Source organism: Ctenocephalides felis, unplaced genomic scaffold (assembly GCF_003426905.1).
Source record: "Ctenocephalides felis isolate EL2017-DRISC unplaced genomic scaffold, ASM342690v1 CF-g0.4_SCAFFOLD_00845, whole genome shotgun sequence".
Lineage (NCBI taxonomy): Eukaryota > Metazoa > Arthropoda > Insecta > Siphonaptera > Pulicidae > Ctenocephalides > Ctenocephalides felis.
Window position 1 is genome coordinate 74,016,979 of NW_020536999.1, and position 18,682 is coordinate 74,035,660.

At 29.8% G+C, this 18,682-nt stretch overlaps 1 protein-coding gene across 1 annotated transcript in view; it reads right to left on the reverse strand.

Moving 5' to 3' along the window:
• The window catches only part of LOC113388665 (cohesin subunit SA-2-like), a gene marked incomplete at its 5' end in the record, with an annotated part of 38,125 nt that extends 22,505 nt beyond the window's left edge, over positions 1-15,620 (reverse strand). Inside the window, 7 exon segments of the mRNA XM_026626000.1 lie at positions 5,367-5,540; positions 6,251-6,433; positions 7,046-7,255; positions 13,974-14,156; positions 14,296-14,514; positions 14,612-14,834; positions 15,442-15,620. Coding sequence (XP_026481785.1) covers positions 5,367-5,540; positions 6,251-6,433; positions 7,046-7,255; positions 13,974-14,156; positions 14,296-14,514; positions 14,612-14,834; positions 15,442-15,620 — 1,371 coding nt within the window.
• Between the last annotated feature and the right edge of the window lie 3,062 nt (positions 15,621-18,682).

Below are 18,682 nucleotides of genomic sequence, written 5' to 3' on the forward strand. Positions count from 1 at the left end.
AGAAGTTTGTCTCTTCCAGCGAATACCTTATTGAAAGGACCCATTAGTCTGAAGAGAACTCTCACCAAACCAGTCGATTAAACATTATTCCTACTGCTCGACCCAAGGCATCAGGAAAGGTTGGACGGACATTATTACCGTATCGCATAAAGAAGCTACTACAGTAACCAATATCCCGGACTGTGAATCTTTCAACAAACGAACATCAACCCACACCTAAACACCTCCCACCAACCCCTTATATCATTTCATGGTGGCAGCGGTGGGATTTCCTTGTAGTGAAGTGTTAGTTTTGTGAATTGTGCTTGGTGAAATCTGGATCCGGTTTTCTTCGCAACCAGAGGCTGCAGAGTAATTAAACTAAAACGGAGTATCCAGCAAGCAGCAAGACCAGGACTAGCACGAGGAACTAAAGGCACCAAAGGTGGCAGCATTACCGAGATAAACTACGCAGACAGAACTACGCAGGCAGATCGACGCAGACTTCTTGACTAAGGCTCACTCCCCAAGTAAGAAAAACCAATCCTTCAACATATCCAGACCAGAACATCATAGTCGTCAATTTTTTTAAGATTTTATTTATCAATTAGAATATAAATAATCATATTTTGTCAATTTGAATTTTTTTAAGTATTAGGATTTTGGTTGTACTTGGGTAACATTTTTGTAACAATGGGCAGTTCGATTATTATTTACACCACTATTATTTTGTTGACTTCACATATCACACGTCAAGGTTAAGTTCAAGTGAATATTGTTAACTAAGCATTTTTTAACAAAAACAATTACGAGCATTGCCAGGTCCGGATTTCATAACAGAAATATTTCAAAGTAAAATAATTGTAAAGATTAGTAACAAAGTCATCAAGTAATAATATAAAAGACTCAGAAAGTAATATTGAAAAGTTAGTGACTCTAGTTAATGACTTTGAGTATCCTATCAAGAGTAAATTTACATCTGTTGATCTTTTTATAACGTCGCGATTTTTTAATGTGGCTTTAAATGCCAGTATAAAGGCGAAATGCCTAAAGGATTTAGTGTAGCCATTGTGCCACTTTTCAGGCGATAGTGCCAATCCTTCATTTCAGATAGCCTAATATTAAATTGTTCAAAAGAAACAATAGGTATCTGACAAATAAATAATTAATAAGGGTAGGAAAAACCCGAATGGAGACTCGTAAGGTTAGTGAAAACCGCGAGATCTTAAATATATTTGACGTAATTTTGATGACTTATAAGAGACTCATGAATCCGCGGAAACGAGTCAATAAAATCTTTCAAATAAATTTATTTTGTTATTTTCATTTTGGGACCAAAACACGCTCGTTGATTTTATCGATTTTTATTAAATCTTGCATGAGAATAAATTCCAACTATTAATGTTGAGTATAGAAATAATTTTAAAATATTACATAAGAATAAAATTTTAATCTTGAATATAATATAAAATGAACTTTAAAGTTTTGTGTTAAAATAATTGAACTTGAATATGCAAATTTCAATAATAAATTTAATCAACTGCCCATACCACAAAATGTTACAGAAATGAAGGGGATAAATTTAAATTAATGTCAATAATAGCAATGTAACTATCCCCATAGAATAGAATTATGAATTATAAATTAGAAAAAAAAAATAGGAAAATAGAAAAAGTCCATGTTTGAATTATTGATACGAAATGATTTCAAAATTCAATTCAATTTATTGGCGTTATATTGAACAAGTATAATAAACTTTATTTTGAAAATTAGTAAGCGATTGAGTAAATTTGTTTTCTATTATTTGCGTAAATTGAAAATAATAATATTTTTCCTAATTGAAATTTTTATAATTGTTCACACTAATTTCGATTATTTGCGTTAATAGCATAACAAGCTTTATCATATTTCTATTTTGAAATTTGAGTAAAGAAATATCACGTAACATTCGGATTCAAACCTTAACAAGGCACGCAATACAAATTTGCTTATGATGTATTAACTTCGTTAATGTTATGAATCTTGATGTATTTTACAAAACTTTATTTTACTATTATTTAAAATTTTTAAGAATTAATTGGCGTCATATCTTATTCAATTAAAATTCCATTAATTTGATATTTTAATTTTGCTTTTTGAATAATTTTACCGTAATTTATTTTGTTTCATTTGACATATTAATATTTTCATAGTTGTATGTTTATTTTTGATAATAATTATGAATAACTATGAATTTCGAGCGTTCAAAGTAGATAAAATAAAACCAATTAATTTCTTTGAAATTAATTTCTATCCACTCAATTATTTATTCACTTAAAACAAAAGTAATTTTGATGAGTAGTATCAATAATTCACATGGAAACAAAATATAGAAAAAATATATATAATAATATATTTGTATCAAATATTCAGAAATTGAAAGGCCACTCAATTTTTTATTAATACTGACATTCTAAATATAATAATTTCCAATTAATATTTTTATATTGTATATTTTATAGTAAAAATAGAATGTTCAGAATAGAATTTGAAAAATAAATGTTATAAAATTAAGAGGGCCCAGGAATGTATTAATGTAGAAGTATGTGACAAAACACAATTATTAGATTACAAGACGAATTATCACTATCTTCCATTTCTATCTAGATGTAATGCATCAGAATGGCAACAAGTGTGCAAGCTATTTTTTAAAAATCTTCGAAGATTGATACAAGATTCTCATACAGCTTCAGTAAGAAATAATCGCGCGCGCATTTTAAACACCCTATTAAAAATATTGAACTGAATCTGATGCAGAGTATTTTGATCATTATTTGAAATTCGAAGCAAATAAATAAATTAGCATACAAAATTCAACAATTTATGATAGTATTAAATTTGTGAAAAAAAGAGATCTTGCACCTTGTTAATATTCTTATGCAAATAGAAAAATTGTTTTTATTATTTTATCGAAACTAATTAATGATAGTGATAATGGATCAAATAATTAATTTTTAAATTTTTAGAAGTTTTATTGATGTATATAAATCAAATAGGTCACAACTTCGTTTTTGTCTACTAATCATTTTAAAGCAGTCACACAAATTATGCAACTATGCGAATTCATATGGTATTAGATTGCATATAAGAATATCCAAAAAATGTAACTAATTATTGTTTATAATATTTTGCTGTATTATCAAAATCCTACTTTTGAAATTAAACAAGCTGTTGAAACTAAATCAAAATAATTTTAATGAACTATTAAAAATCACAATATGCAGCAAAGTATTACAACAATATTAGATTTTTTTTTATGTTAATTTTTTTTTACCAATATTATCATCAGAATTGTTAACTAATTATTATATTGCAGACATACTACAAAATTTTATACTTTTACTTTTTCATATTTTGCAAATAGTTTTCAAATTTTTCTCTCTTTTCCTATAATCAATTGTACCATAGATTACTATTTTTCATTTATCGAGGACGATAAATTGTTTTAGAGGGGAGGAACCCCAAATAAATTGTAATTTCTTTGTTTTTTTTTTCTCTTTTCAATTGTTAGAGGACTAACAATATTCTTTAGGGGTGGCGTGTTCTGTAATAACACGATCAAACGTGCTTTTAATAAAAATATGAATTCATTGTTCAATGTTGATCAAAGTCCAAGATCTTTTACATGAACGCGGAAGACGCCATTCCTAGAATTGACACGTACAATGCATAATATATAGAGTCAGAATTATTTGTATTAACCAGTGATGTCTTAGTCAAGACTCTAGCCAGTGATGTCTTAGCCAAAAGTCTAGCCATAATGTCTTAGAGTAGTCTTAGATAATCTAAGTGGAGATTATGTCTGTGAAGTAAAGCAATAAATACAGTGTAAAACATTACAAGTGGATTTTTATTGGAACCAGAAGTTTGTCTCTTCCAGCGAATACCTTATTGAAAGGACCCATTAGTCTGAAGAGAACTCTCACCAAACCAGTCGATTAAACATTATTCCTACTGCTCGACCCAAGGCATCAGGAAAGGTTGGACGGACATTATTACCGTATCGCATAAAGAAGCTACTACAGTAACCAATATCCCGGACTGTGGATCTTTCAACAAACGAACATCAACCCACACCTAAACACCTCCCACCAACCCCTTATATCATTTCAATATATATATATATATATATATATATATATATATATATATATATATTACTATTAACAAAGCCTAATAATCGGGCATAACATCAATAAAAAACATGAATTTCTTTCAAAAATTTATTTTAAATCCATACGTTTCGGCTATGATCCTAGCCTTCATTCAGTGGAAACTAAAAATAAAATTAAAAACTAAAACAATTGAATTGGAGTGAAAAGAAAAAATAAAATAGTAAATAGTACTTACAATTAGTTAATCTTAGTGTTAAACTAAAAATTTTAATAATCCATGGTATCAGGATATGGTAATGCTCTACTCTACACTATGTAAGTATAAATATGGTCTGCAAGTACAGTTTTGAATTGTCTCGGATTTTTTGATTTGTTTTTATGTTGTAACCATATTTATACTTTAAAACACAATATGGACTTTTCTAACCCGACTGTACTACAATTCAAACAGAATTTATTTAAACGAAGAATTATTAACGTAACGTGTGTCGTTATATAATATTGTTACGGTTATTGGTGAGTACCCACACACAGATGTAAAATAACTCATAACTACCCCTCTCCTTATATGCGTATAGAACCATCTCTGAGTGTGTCAGAAGGCCCGCGGGGTTGACAGTCTTGAAGTAGTTGTTGTCGGGGGTGTGAGTTGTCTGCAGGGCTTCAGAGTCGGCAAGCATGCGGTCCAAAAGTGTTAATAAAATGTTTTAATGTAAGCCTAGAGGACGTCATAGGGGGACAGCGTTTCGGAAGCTGTCCCCAAACCGAAAGTACACTTTGTATAGTTTGTATAGTTTATAGGAGTGAAGTATGTAACTATTAGTGTGTGAAGTGAATCGGACCAGATGCTTGGACATGTAATGGATACTGGTTGCGCCGTGGTTAAAGATAAGGTTAGAATAAGTTGCATGTTAGAATAAGAAAGATTTTAGAATAAGTGATTGTTATGTGTAAATATAGGTTAGTTATAATTAAGTCGCGAACAAACGCCTTTTCATTAGTACTATTTAAAGTAATCAGTCTCTTGCAGGATCGCGACATCACGGTAAAGTTGTAGAAAGATCGCGAATAATAACAATAATAACAAATTAAAGCATGATTAACGAGAATAGTAACAAATGAAAGGGGAATTCATAACAATATTATTTATAATTATTACAAATGGGTGGATATCCCTAACATATATATATATATATATATATATATATATATTATAATTTTTGCTTAACTTACCGCACGACACATATCGTCATCATCGACATTGCAAATGATGCCATTGCAAACTACAACGTATCCTTCCAAATTTAATTTAAGTTTTTCGGCTCGTTCAATATCGTTCTTTGATTTTAGATCTTGCAATTCCCAAGCAAGATAGGCTCCGCAGGCATATAAACAATAAATCGCTCCCTAAAGCAATAATTCAATAGTTAATCATATAATAAACTAAACTAATTATGTTAAGCATCACATGGCATTTAAGTTTATATTTGAAATGATAAAATACGAATAATGAAAGTTATACTATTTATAAAAATATATTTGAAAACATATTTAATATTCTTTGAATATCTTATTACAGTACGGAAAGTTCCAGCAATTTGCCTTGAAGCACAATGACATTTGCAACTAGCTTTTCTTGTATTTGATTTTTTTTTTATTTAGGTAAAAAATAAATACACGTGATAATTTGTTTCTTTTGTCAACCCCTTTTAAGTCTAACAAAATCATCCTGACAAATTGTCAAGATCAGTTAAAGATTTTTTTGCAAAAGTGTGGATGAAATTTTTTGCACTTTTCTACACTAGTTCTCAAAAAACTGCTGGGCCAATCATCTCAGAAAATAGTCATTACCTTTTTTGAGTCTGTGCAGCCTTTTTTGAGAAAACATAGATGTATGGTCAAAATTTCGTTCAGATACACATATACATACATTTTCTAATTTTGTTCTCAAATGTTTCAGAAGACTTAAAATGTGGAGAAACTCAAAATTTGCAAATCGGACATTTTAAAGAAAACAAACTTCTTCGAAATTGAAAATGCTTCGAAAAGAAAAACAATATCATTCACTATTTAGAAATTAATTAATAATTTTGAATCATATATTGTAATTAACAAACCTCAATAGGAAAGCTATTGCCTACGATACCATTCCGAAAGGCGTTTATTTCTTCTGAAAAATGAGGCCATAAATTCAAATAATTCAGATTGTGCAACTTATAAAATATGCAAATTTTCTTCACGGAATTAACAACGGAAGGACTATCCTCGTTCATGGACATCTCAGTTTCCGAATCGACTTCCTAAATATGATAAAAGAAAATGATCTAGTAAACACAATGATAATAATGATAATAATAAAAATAAATGTAATTTTATTACACTTTTAATAAGTCTAAAAAATAACTTAACAATAATTTGTAAAATAAGGACTTTGATAAACCTTTGAAATTATTTAAAAATCAATAGATGTATTTATGATTAATTTTTCTGTTTTTATTTTATAATCATTCTATTTCTGCCTGAAACAATACTTAGATTATATAATATTACTATTCATAGGTGCTGTTAAAGATTCATAACAAATGTATTATTGCATATTTTATGATATAATAAATCAATGTATACAGATGGCCATAAGCTGCGTAACCTTTGCCATCCGTTTTAACTATAAAAAAATTGCTCATTGCAATAATAATACTCTGAAAATTTTTAGATTTTCGTCATTGATTAAAACTTATTATAGTGGATATAAAGCCTCTGTACTTAATATAAAGCATCTACCATATAATGGTTCAATGACTGAGATGATTCAGGTATGTTACAAAAAATCTATTACAATGTATAGAATTTTTCAAAAGCAAAACACATAAGATTTTTTAAAAGTCAAATAAACAACAATATATAGTCCTTACCCCATCCATAATCCTTTGCCACAATTCTGATGTGTGTAAATACTTCTGGGCACATTCATTGACAATTGAAGATAGTACAACATCACATTTCACAGAAATGCTGACTCTTTTACGAAGGCAATCGAGAGTAATGCTGCAGATTTGCAAGAGTAGAGTATCTGAATATTTTTGTGTAATGTCCTTTAATTCCTCTAATAATTTTTCTAAATACTGTAAACACACATCATTTATTGAGAAATCTTAATATTTAATTAAAATAAATATAGTAATAGTATTAATGATAATTAGATGTGTAAAGGGGGTTAAAATATAAAATATAAAACACAGATATCTAATAGGTATCTCTATATTTATTATTAATCACACACACACACACACACACACCTATATATATATATATATATATATATATATATATATATATATATAAATCAGGGTGGTCTTTAATATTACAAATAGTAATGACTATTTTCTGAGATGATTGGCCCAGCAGTTATATATATATATATAAATCAGGGTGGTCTTTAATATGTACATTTTCGAATTTCCTTGCTCCCAAGGCTCCAATGGTTCCAAATTGATAAAAAACAATCCTCTGAAAGTTTTAGCTCTTAATTCTATACAGTTTTAGAATCTTTCGTTCGTTATATTTCTTTTCTGTTTCTCTTTCCCCTTTCGTTTCTCACCACCCGCTCCCACTCCTTCATTACACGTGCGTGACTACACTTGCGTTGTAACCTTGATCAGTGTCCATAATGCACCGCTATTAATAATATAAAATATAGGAGGGCAATATGTGCTCCTTCAATTTCTCGTTTGTTAATATATTAGTATTTTATTATTTTACACAAATTTAGTGTTCAATCAATTTTACATCATAATTATTTTTTTCTGTTGTCTTTCCTGGTTTGGTATGCATAATTTCCTCCTTTTTATATATTTATATTTATCATCAACTTTGTATTTATGTTATATGTTTTTATGTTTTTTAGATTACTGAATGATGACACACAGTGGCGGATCCAGCTTCGGCGTCAGGGGGGGGGGGTCATAATTAAAAAGTTTTTATAGTCCTCAATGAGTATGTAACAAATATATATATATATATATATATATATATATATATGTATATATATATATATATATATATATATAAGATAGAGCGGGGCTTAAATATTTGCGGGTAAAAAGATCCACCACCGATATCTCAAAAACAAGTAAAGTTATTTCTTAAGGATTTCTTAACAACAATATTTGAAAGTAGAGGAAAAAATGTACAACTAGCCATCACCCTGATTCTTACGACGTTAAAAAAAGCATTTTTACAAAAGATAAATGAAATAAATCTTTATTTCAACTCTGCTGGTGAATATTTTGGACAAAATATCAAATCAAGAGACAAGATATTGGACAAAGTATCAAATACAGAGTTATCTCTGTAAAAAATGTATCTATAAAATTCATATTTTTTATTGGTTGAGTAATGTAGCTATTATTTCGTTAAATCCTTTTAAAATTAAAAATAGTAAATTGGATTGTTTGTCCTCTCGCCGTCCGATTTTACCACGCCTTTGGGGTAAAAAAAGACCAAGTGACATATTTTTAAAAAACAGCAAAAAAAACGCATTTTTACAGTGATGAATTAACTGGAGGTTGTACTAAAATATGGTCAGATGTTTTTTAGTTTATTGTGTCTTATTGGTTGTTATGTTTTTCGTTTAGTTTTCACAATATAATTGCTCAAATTTACTTAGCCTTACGCTTACCTTATGTATGTGTATTTTTTAAAAAACAATCTGCGTCTTTGACGTGAGTCAAAATTTGATCTTTCCTCGATGTTTTCTCGTCTAAACCGATGTTAAAATTTAAAAACTATAAAATGAAACTGGATAAGCGCTTGCGTTGATTAGTTTTTTGAGACAATTGGTCGATCCGTTTCTTTACTATTGGCAGAAAAGTGCAAAAATTATCGTCCATGTTTTTGTAAAAAATTCTTAACCGTTTTTTATTCGATTGATATCATTTGGAAATAAATAGTTTCTTTCGAAGATCGGTCAAGTCGTTTCTTTTTCATAATAGATTGTCACATTTTTTGGCGATTTAAATGAAACTTTGCATGGCGATAAATTTTCTACTCTAAATGAACGTACTAAACTATAATAAGGCCTGCGACAAGTGGTTTTACTTATGATAATTAAAGTTTGGATTATTTGGCCGCGCTTTTAAAAAATTCACCGTGTGTATGTATTCGGCTTCGTATTTCGTATGTGTTCGTTTTCCATCAATGTGTAATATTCAAACCATTTTTTAACTAGTTTGTATTGGTATTTTGCCTTTAGGCAAGTTACATGAACTTCCCGAAATTTGTTAATAATCGACTTTCAGTAAAAAATAAATTAATTTATGAGAGATTCAAGGTATTCCCAGTGGATTTACAATATCACACATAATTGAAAACGAAGACATTAACTTGGAGTATTTTCTAAAGGCAAATTTTAAAAATTCAATAATTGTTATAATTGAACTAGTTGCCGTAGGATTTTAATGGTTTAGTATGTTCATTAAGACCAAGTACTCTATCGATAAACCAAGTAAATTAATTTTAACAAACGTCAAAAAAACTACTCATTTTCTCAAACTTTGATGAATTTTCAAAATTAAACTACTTGTCGTAAGGCCGTAATATTTCAATAAGTTGTATAAGATCATGATATATATCATCAAAAAAAGTTTCATAAAAATCGGCTCAAATATTTTTTTCAACGACGAAATACAAGCAAACGGCTCGGTAGATTTTCACCTAAAACTAATCAGTTTCATTCTCAACTAATATCTTTCGAACAGTTTTTAATTTTTTAAAATCGAATCGGTAGTTTGTGCTTAAATGTGGACGAAATGTTTAAATTTTTTTTCCAAATTTCAAAGAAACGGCTCGGCCGATTGTCGCACAAAACTGACAAGCGTTAGTCCTCATTTAGACACATCAAATGGTTTTTAAATTGCTGAAATCGGTCCAGACGTTTTTGAGCAATCGCCGATGAAAAGTCTAATTCTGACAAATCCCAAAAAAACGATACTAATTTTTGCAAACTTTGACGAATTTTTAAAGCTAAACGAGTTGTCGTGTGGCCGTATTTGTATGATCTAAAAGACTATGGTATCTACCCGCAAAAATTTTTTTCAACACTTCATTACAAGAAAACGGCCAGGCCGATCTCTACCAACAACTCATCAGCACGATTCCCAACCAATATCTTTCGAACGGTTTTTGAATTTTCAAAATCGATTCAGAACTGCGGGCTAAAACGTGCACAAAATTTTTTTCACTTTTCTGGTATTTACAAAGAAACGACTTGGCTGGTCGTCGCGCAAAATTGATAAACGCTTGTCCTCATCGCGATACATCGAATAGCTTTTAAATTTTTAAAATCGGTCCAGCCGTTTTTTTGAGAAAACGCCGATTTTCAGCAAAAAATCTGTTCACACACACACACACACATACTTTCTCCAAAGAACTTTCTGCTTGTTTTGACAAAATAATTGCTTTTAAAAAAAAATTTGGCTTATTTTTTTTCTAAACTTTTTTTTGTATATGGAAAATAATTCAGATTTTAATATTGATTCTGACTAAAGTTTAAAACTTATATACTTCAAATAAATAGTTTTAACTTTGCAATTCAGTTTAAATAATTCTTATAAATATCAGACATTGTTACAATATTTATAATAATCTATTTGAAAACATTTAATATTTCTCAAACATTTCGTTAAGGTACAAGAAGTTCCAGCAATTTGCCTCAAGGCAAGATGCCATACACCCCACTAGTTTATATATTGATTAAGTCGTCTATTTACAGATGTTAGCATTACTGAAAGTTCATGCATAAGGACCACTCACAATCAGTTTAATTTTTTGATTTTTGAATGAAATTTTGTTCCTGAACTGTAATAAAACATATATTCGCAATACGATTAGAAAATCCTTAAATTTTAGGGTTTTTGACTCCGTCATTCGTCTACAATCAGTTAAACATTCAAGTTATAAAATGTGTTTGGTAACAAAATACATAAATAAAATCATTATGAAGTAATTTTGTTGTTGAATTAGTGTTTTATCTAAGTCCTAAAACAGGCTTAGGGGGGGTCATGACCCCCGTGACCCCCCCCTGGATCCGCCACTGATGACACACATCAAGTGACGAAACGTTTAATAATTTTGTTATTTAATCTTTTTTTAATTCGTCGATTGGGCAGCAAAAATATTACAAACATATATGTATATATTAGAGATGGGCTTATTAGATCCGAAGCCGGATCGACTCGGATTTGACTCCGCTTCATGGTGGAGTTATATCCGCTAAACAACTCCACGACTCCGACAATTTCGAAACCAAAATACTCGAAACAATGTGTCAAATCCCATTGATTATTTGAAATAAAAATTTATGAATAATTATCAATAAAATAATTTTTCGAAAAAATTCACGAATAAATGACGGATTTTTAAATTTTTCGGTCGACCAGATGATCGACTCAGTGACTCGTATTTTTAGCAGTGTTGACCAAAGTAAAAACGCAAAACTTGAGAATCAAATTCAATTTAATGATTTCGTTTTGATTAGAAAATGATTGATTTTTTGGATCAATTTTATATAAAAATTATGTAGTAAACTTTGTAATAAAAGCAAAACATAATACTTCTGCTTTCAAAATTTTTCTTCTGCTATTTCCATTTGAAAATTAATATTATATCGCGTAGTTCGATTAGCATGTTATTATTTTTACACAATTGTATAATTGTGTAAAAGTAATAATATAATACAGAATATTTTTTACTGCTTAAATACTAATGATATCACTGATAAATTTTGTACTCTAAATTGTTGTTATTTCAGGCTATGGAAAAACCAGATTAAATAAATGTATTTCGTTTCGTACATTTTTCGGTATACTTACGGTCAAAGATTGTCGTAGTTAGAAATATGACCCCTTACTATTCAATAAATTATACATTTGAGCTATTCACACTTGAATACAATTTCATTGTTCTGTATCTTTAAAGTAACATTTATGTATTTTCTGGAAAATACACAATGGTATTTAATTTGACTTTTATACCTAAAAAAGGTCATAAAACTGCCTGCGAGACAAGAAAGTGACCGCTTCCTTCCCAACTCAAAAACGACAAAAACACTAAATGCCTGTACGAGTTAACAGATTTAATACCAGTTTAAGGAAGTCGGATATGACAAATCCTGTGAAACAACTCCACTCGGATTCACTCCGAGGGAGGAGTTGTATCGGAGTGATAACTCCGGAGTGAGTTACATATCTCTAATATATATATATATATATATATATATATATATATATATATATATATATATATATATATATATATACAACGTCTGTCGGGTCATCTAGTATATATATGCCAAATGTTTATTAACTTCGCATAGAGTAAGTAATATTACTTATGTAAAGATATGCAAAAATTTTCATTTTAAATTTTTTGACGAATGTTCTGAACATTTTGGCATATCTTAGAAACAAATGGATTTAGCAATGGATTTTTGATCGAGAGATTATTCCTGGTGCTAATTAGTTTTGGCAAAACCAGGTTCCGCCGTGTCGGCGATACAGAACTAAAAATGCAAAAAATAGCATTTTTTGAGAGAACGAAACATCTGATTTGAAGGATTAAAAAAAAATTATTTGTAATGACGAAATAAAAAATTTATCAAATTTTCACGAAGGCAGCGGTTTTCTGGATAGCAGGTAAAAGTTAAAAAATTTGGTGATCAAAAATTAATATTACAAATCTTATAATTGACTTATATAGGAATAGAATTATTGTTACTACATTCTGGGCTAGTAGATTAGTAGACCAGTAGACAAATAGAAAAATAGATAAGCGTATAGAAAGATATACAATTAGCCAGGTAGGTAGGTTGACAGATTGGCAGAAAATAGAAAGGTAATGATAGATAGTATAGCAACCAGAGAGGTAGAAAGGTAGACATAGAGACATGTAGGTCAGTGGGCAGTTAGGCAGGCATATAAACAAATAGGAAGACTGGTAGTAAGTAGAGTGTCAATCAGAAAATACGTGGACTGGTAGACTGGTGGACAAAAAATAATATATTTATGCATAGAAATTAAAAGTTATAAACACGTTTATTACATGAATTCCAAAAATCCACAAATAATTTATGATAGTTTAATAATTCAATTTTAAATAATAATTTTAAATCATTGATCAATTTTTATTAATCATTGGTTATTTTCATTTCTCGAATGTTTAATTACGGTGCAGGAGGTACCACCATTATTTCAAAAATAAAGTTTACGCTTATATAAATAATGATATATTTCAAACAAACTTATAATATCAGTAATTGAACTGAGTTAGTGCACAAACGTGAGCTTGTATGTCCTAAAAGCGCAGACCATCATCCCAATCTTTAATGAATTTTTAATTTCAACTACTTATGGTAAGACTATAATATTTTATGATACTCGTTTATTTAAACTATGATCGCCATTATATGTTTCACCAAAAACGCAAAATATCTTTCGAACCAATTTTGAATTTTCAAAATCGATTCAAAATGTTATGCAAAAACATGGATAAAACTTTTTGCACCTATTTGCTAATTCTAAAGGAAAGCTCGCTTTATTGTCTCGAAAAACTGACTAACGCGGGTGCTTATCGAAATAGTTTTTAAATTTTTTAAATCGGTTAAGCCATTTTTTCACTTATACTTTTTCCAAATTTGGTTACAAGCTATTAAAATTGGCTTGAAACATCAGGAGAACATAAAAATAAGGCCGATTTCTGTCAAAACCAAACCTTTCCTAACAATTTCAGTATTTCACACTTTGTATAATTAATAAAGACAATAAAATAAATAAAACTAATACTAACATGATCTACCCCTTGACTTGTGTAGTTTACCAACTCGAAATACTGCGGTATGGTTAACAAATTAATCATACTTTTCGTCACGGCTTTGAATCGAATCAAGAGCTTGGGCAATACTGGTATTAGATGTTCGGTCATGCTCAATTGATCTGCTTGCATTTGGTTTTTCTTCTTTATGTTTATTAACTGAGAATATGAAAATTAATATTAATTGCATGTATTTATTGTTGTCCTTATAAAAAATCGTGTCAACATAGTTCGAATTATCTAAATCTATTTTAAAGAGAACTGCAAGTAAAGCCTACTAAATACTACACAATATTACCGTTTTGTTGGTTGCTCTATCCCACGGATGTTCACAAGTTGTCGCAAGTCTTGCACACCAGGTCATGATTTCAATTAGGACTTCTTCTTCAGTTGAAGTCAAACATTGATCAGTATTATCAGCTCTTTCTGTAAGAAGATGAATCATTGATTCCCAATCTTGCATCACCGGGTGTTCCTCAAATAAGGCGTCCACTATATATGGAACATCATCTGGTCTCTAATCAAAAATATAAAAAGTTGTGACAGACAAGATAATCAGAAATATATTACCTATTTGTTATAATAAGTTTCAATAAGCTGACTTTTCTACTTACCTCCAATTTTGTGAAAAACTGTAAAAGATATCGAATCCATCGTATATTAGATTGAGCATCTCTTCGAGAATCCAAATTATTTTTAGACATGTTCTCTTGATCCACTTTCAGAATGCACGCGTTCAAAAATTTACCTGCGGCCAATGCAACCTTACGATTGGAAGAAAGTACTAATTTGGAAACACTTTGGATATCTTCTGGTGTAAATCGATCACGATATGACCTGACAGAAATTAGTTATATCAACGCTTCGGATATAAGGAATATTTATCAAGGCTGTAAAACAATATTGAATTAAATGACATAACAAGTCATTGCACTCAACGTTATAGTTAGTGGACAGTTATTTTTTTTATTGAAGTCAAATTTCTTTTATTTGACCTTTGAGCAATTTTTCCAAACATGTTAGTTATTATTGACAATTGATTTAAATAATACATATACTTTGATGAATTAATAATACATATACTTTGAAAAATAATGTCTTGTCATAAGACAGTAAGACCACGTTGTAGAAAACAATTAATTGTGAAGAAACTGCCCGGCCGATATTTTCCAAAAACTAAAACTGGTTCAAGACTGCTAAACGCGAGTCCCTATTAAATTACATCAAATGACTTTTAAATCTTTGAAACTGTTTTTGCCATTTTTCGAAAAACGTCAATCAAAGGTCAAATATCGGCTAACACACACATACATATTTTCTCTAAATTTAGTATCAAACAATTAATGATGACATCTCAATGAAATCATGTGACATATTAATACAAAGTAACACATGTGTTCACAATGTGCTAGACTGTGACCTAATTGAGTGATATTTTATTTACCTAAACATGTTGGTGATCACCTTAACAGCTTCCACTTGGTTGTTCAATTCCTCATCCCAAGCAAGGACAATTATTCTTTCTTTAAATTTAGTCGTAAATAAGTCTAATTTGGCTGCGAGTTGATTGTCTTCATATAATGGTGTTAATGCTTGTAAAGATTTTAAACGAACCACACCAACCTAAGGATTAATAATACTAATATAGAATAAGATGTCTTTGATTGTCGTCAAAGGGTTGCATAAACCCTTAGTGCAAATGGACTTCCCCACCTACTTCTACTAGGGTTCCTGCAATATAAGGTCCAAGTTAAGGGTTGAAAATGATAATTAAGAAATGTAACATGCTCCGAGGAGGTCGGTTGGGTCCAGGCGCGAGTCGCTGGACCCGCTTTCTGTATAGTGGTGTGTGTGTTGCACCAGGAGAGGAAACCCCGTTCCAGCAAAGGTCAGATGTATTGTTTATAAGCTATTCCCTCCGTTCCGATACCGATAATGTTAATCCGGTTAATCGGTTTATAGATTGTGAATTAGAGTTTAGGCAGAGGACATGACTGTACACAGGTACAGCCATATTCTCTCACCTGTAATACTAAAGTAATATTAAATAAGACAAAAGTACATTCTGTTTCATTCGCGTAGTTTGTTGGTTTAGTTTCCACAGGTAATTACAGGGTGTTTATAGACTGGAAGGAAGTCGGGTTAAGTAGTTGGAGTAAACCTTTCGGAATGGAGATGCAATGCTAAGGTATAATAATGGAAGTCGTTGCAACCCCGAGAAAGGGCATTATCAACCCTTCTTAACTCGTCACAATGATGAAAGCGCGTTCGATCCCCCATAAACTCCACTCACAAATTTTTAATATTTTTAATAAGGTAAACGTACACTATTCCGGGATAGTACATTATTACGGGAGTTTTTCATTTTGATCGCAAAATAAGAAAACAGTCGGTGAATAATAATTTTAAACAATACCACATAAACTATAATTCGAATCTCATCAAATAAGCACGATTTTCCATTTTAAATATTAGTTTTTAAAACCATATAGAGCTTCTGAACGCATCAGTCATAACCCGATCGCCATTACGTACAGTCCTGTTGTTAGTTAGGTTAATGTGACGCTACAATTGCTTAAGATTTTATGTGACACTGGTAAGCTTATTCAATATAAATTTGTGATATTATTGTTAAGAATTAATAAGTGATAAGTTTTATAGTTAAATCGAGCAAATATGTTTTAAGAAAGTGTCAATTTTGTGACTCCCGTAATTAAGTTCACACAATTGAGGCATTGAACGTAATTCCGTGAGTGTCACGCAATTAGGAAAAGTAGACGTGAATTATTTTAGTCTTTTATTCTCAATTATGCTTAAATTTAGTGGTGTTTTTGGTGTTACTAAGTTTGGTAATGACCACAGAATATTGTGACCTAATTACGGTATATGTTTTTTTTTCATTTTTAACCCTAATAATTGAGTTTGAAATTACTACTCTTTAGCAAGAAAATATGATTTTTTTACTTATTTCCATTATTCCCATATGCATAAAATATGGTAGTAATGAGAGAATCAGATGTTTCTTTTATTTCATCTACGATAAATCATTTGTGTAATGTCAAAGCTTATAGAAATAGGGGAAAACCCGTAGTGCACTTGTTTTCTATCAATGACGCACGATATTTATAGAGCACGAATCACTAGTGTGCGGGTATGTGTGTATGTAAGCAGCGAATTAGGGACATATTCGCAAATACGGTAGTTAAATACGGTGTAAATGTATGCTTCGAGCGCTATCACGTAATAGTGTACAACGACTCCCGGCATTAAGTTCATGAACCGAATTTTATCACGGAATTAGAGACAAACGCGTGGTTCACCAAAATGCCGATCATTTCTATAAGTGACGTTCTACGACAAAAAATCTCAAAGGTCTAATTAATAAAATATAACAGATTTAGTTCGTCCAATTTCCTATTTTCTCTAAAATTCGTCTTTAAAGTCAATCGTTTCTTAACATCCCGTAATGGTACGTTTACCTATACTACGGTTATCGGTCAACTTATTGAATTTAAAATTTGAATATTGCGCAATGTAATTGTAATTATAATAATGTTGTAATTGTAATTGTATTTTTTATGTGTATTTGCGTTTATCTGTAACTTTTTCGCGGTAAATAGGTATTTCTAAGTTAAGAAGTATTTATTTTGTCGAAAATATAAGTGATTCTTTTTAATAGTATTTGGATATGAAATTTTAATGTGATAATCTAGGTTAATTTCTGAAATCTATTAGTTTAGTTGCGATTTGTGTCGACACGTCTGTTATAATTATTACCTAATATTTGTTAACATGCAAAAAATATATAGATTATCGAATTTAAAGTTACTTAACTTATTTAAACTTATTGAACTTATATTTATTTAACCTACTTAAGTTTATAATATTACAAAAATGCTAAAAGTATTATTTTATTTTAAAATCAGATTTAATTTATTTGTTGTGTGTGATCGTTCTTTTTTTTCTGGATATAATATTACAAAAAATGTAATTAATTTTATTTTAAAACTAGATGACCCGAAAGACTTGTTTTCTTTGTACCCATGTATACAATTTTTTAATATAATATACTAATATTTACCGCTTATCTAAAAATAATAATTAGTATTACCTAAAAATAATAATTACTTTTCACGCCAAAATGCATATATGTACATTTTAATATGAGCAATGTTAAATGTAGAACTATTAAATAAAATGATTATTAGTCTCAATTCTCACACTATATTGGAAATTGAAGTCTTGCAAACGGTATAACATAAACATATCCATAACATAACACTGTTACTTTATGTAGATTAATTTAATTAATTTTTTTATTATTCAAGATATTCAAAATTGTATCTTAAACTTCTCCTAATCGATATCGTGAGGGCCGAATTGTATGTATTCATATTTACTTTCCCATTTGTTGTTATAAAGTGAAAATTTTACGAATTTTAAAAATATTGTGGAAAGATTAGTAAAGGATGCAAAGAAATTATATATTGAAAAAAAAACTATATGAAAATTTAATATCCGAATCTTGTGTTGGCACCCTCTAAGGCATGCACTCGTATTTTTGCTTTGCATTAAAGGTAGGACCGGCCCTGATTAATAAATAATTTCATATTTAAAGTGAATTAATTTGTTCATATTTGTTCATATATTATCATTGAATCTGCCATGCATATACTGTATTTTTT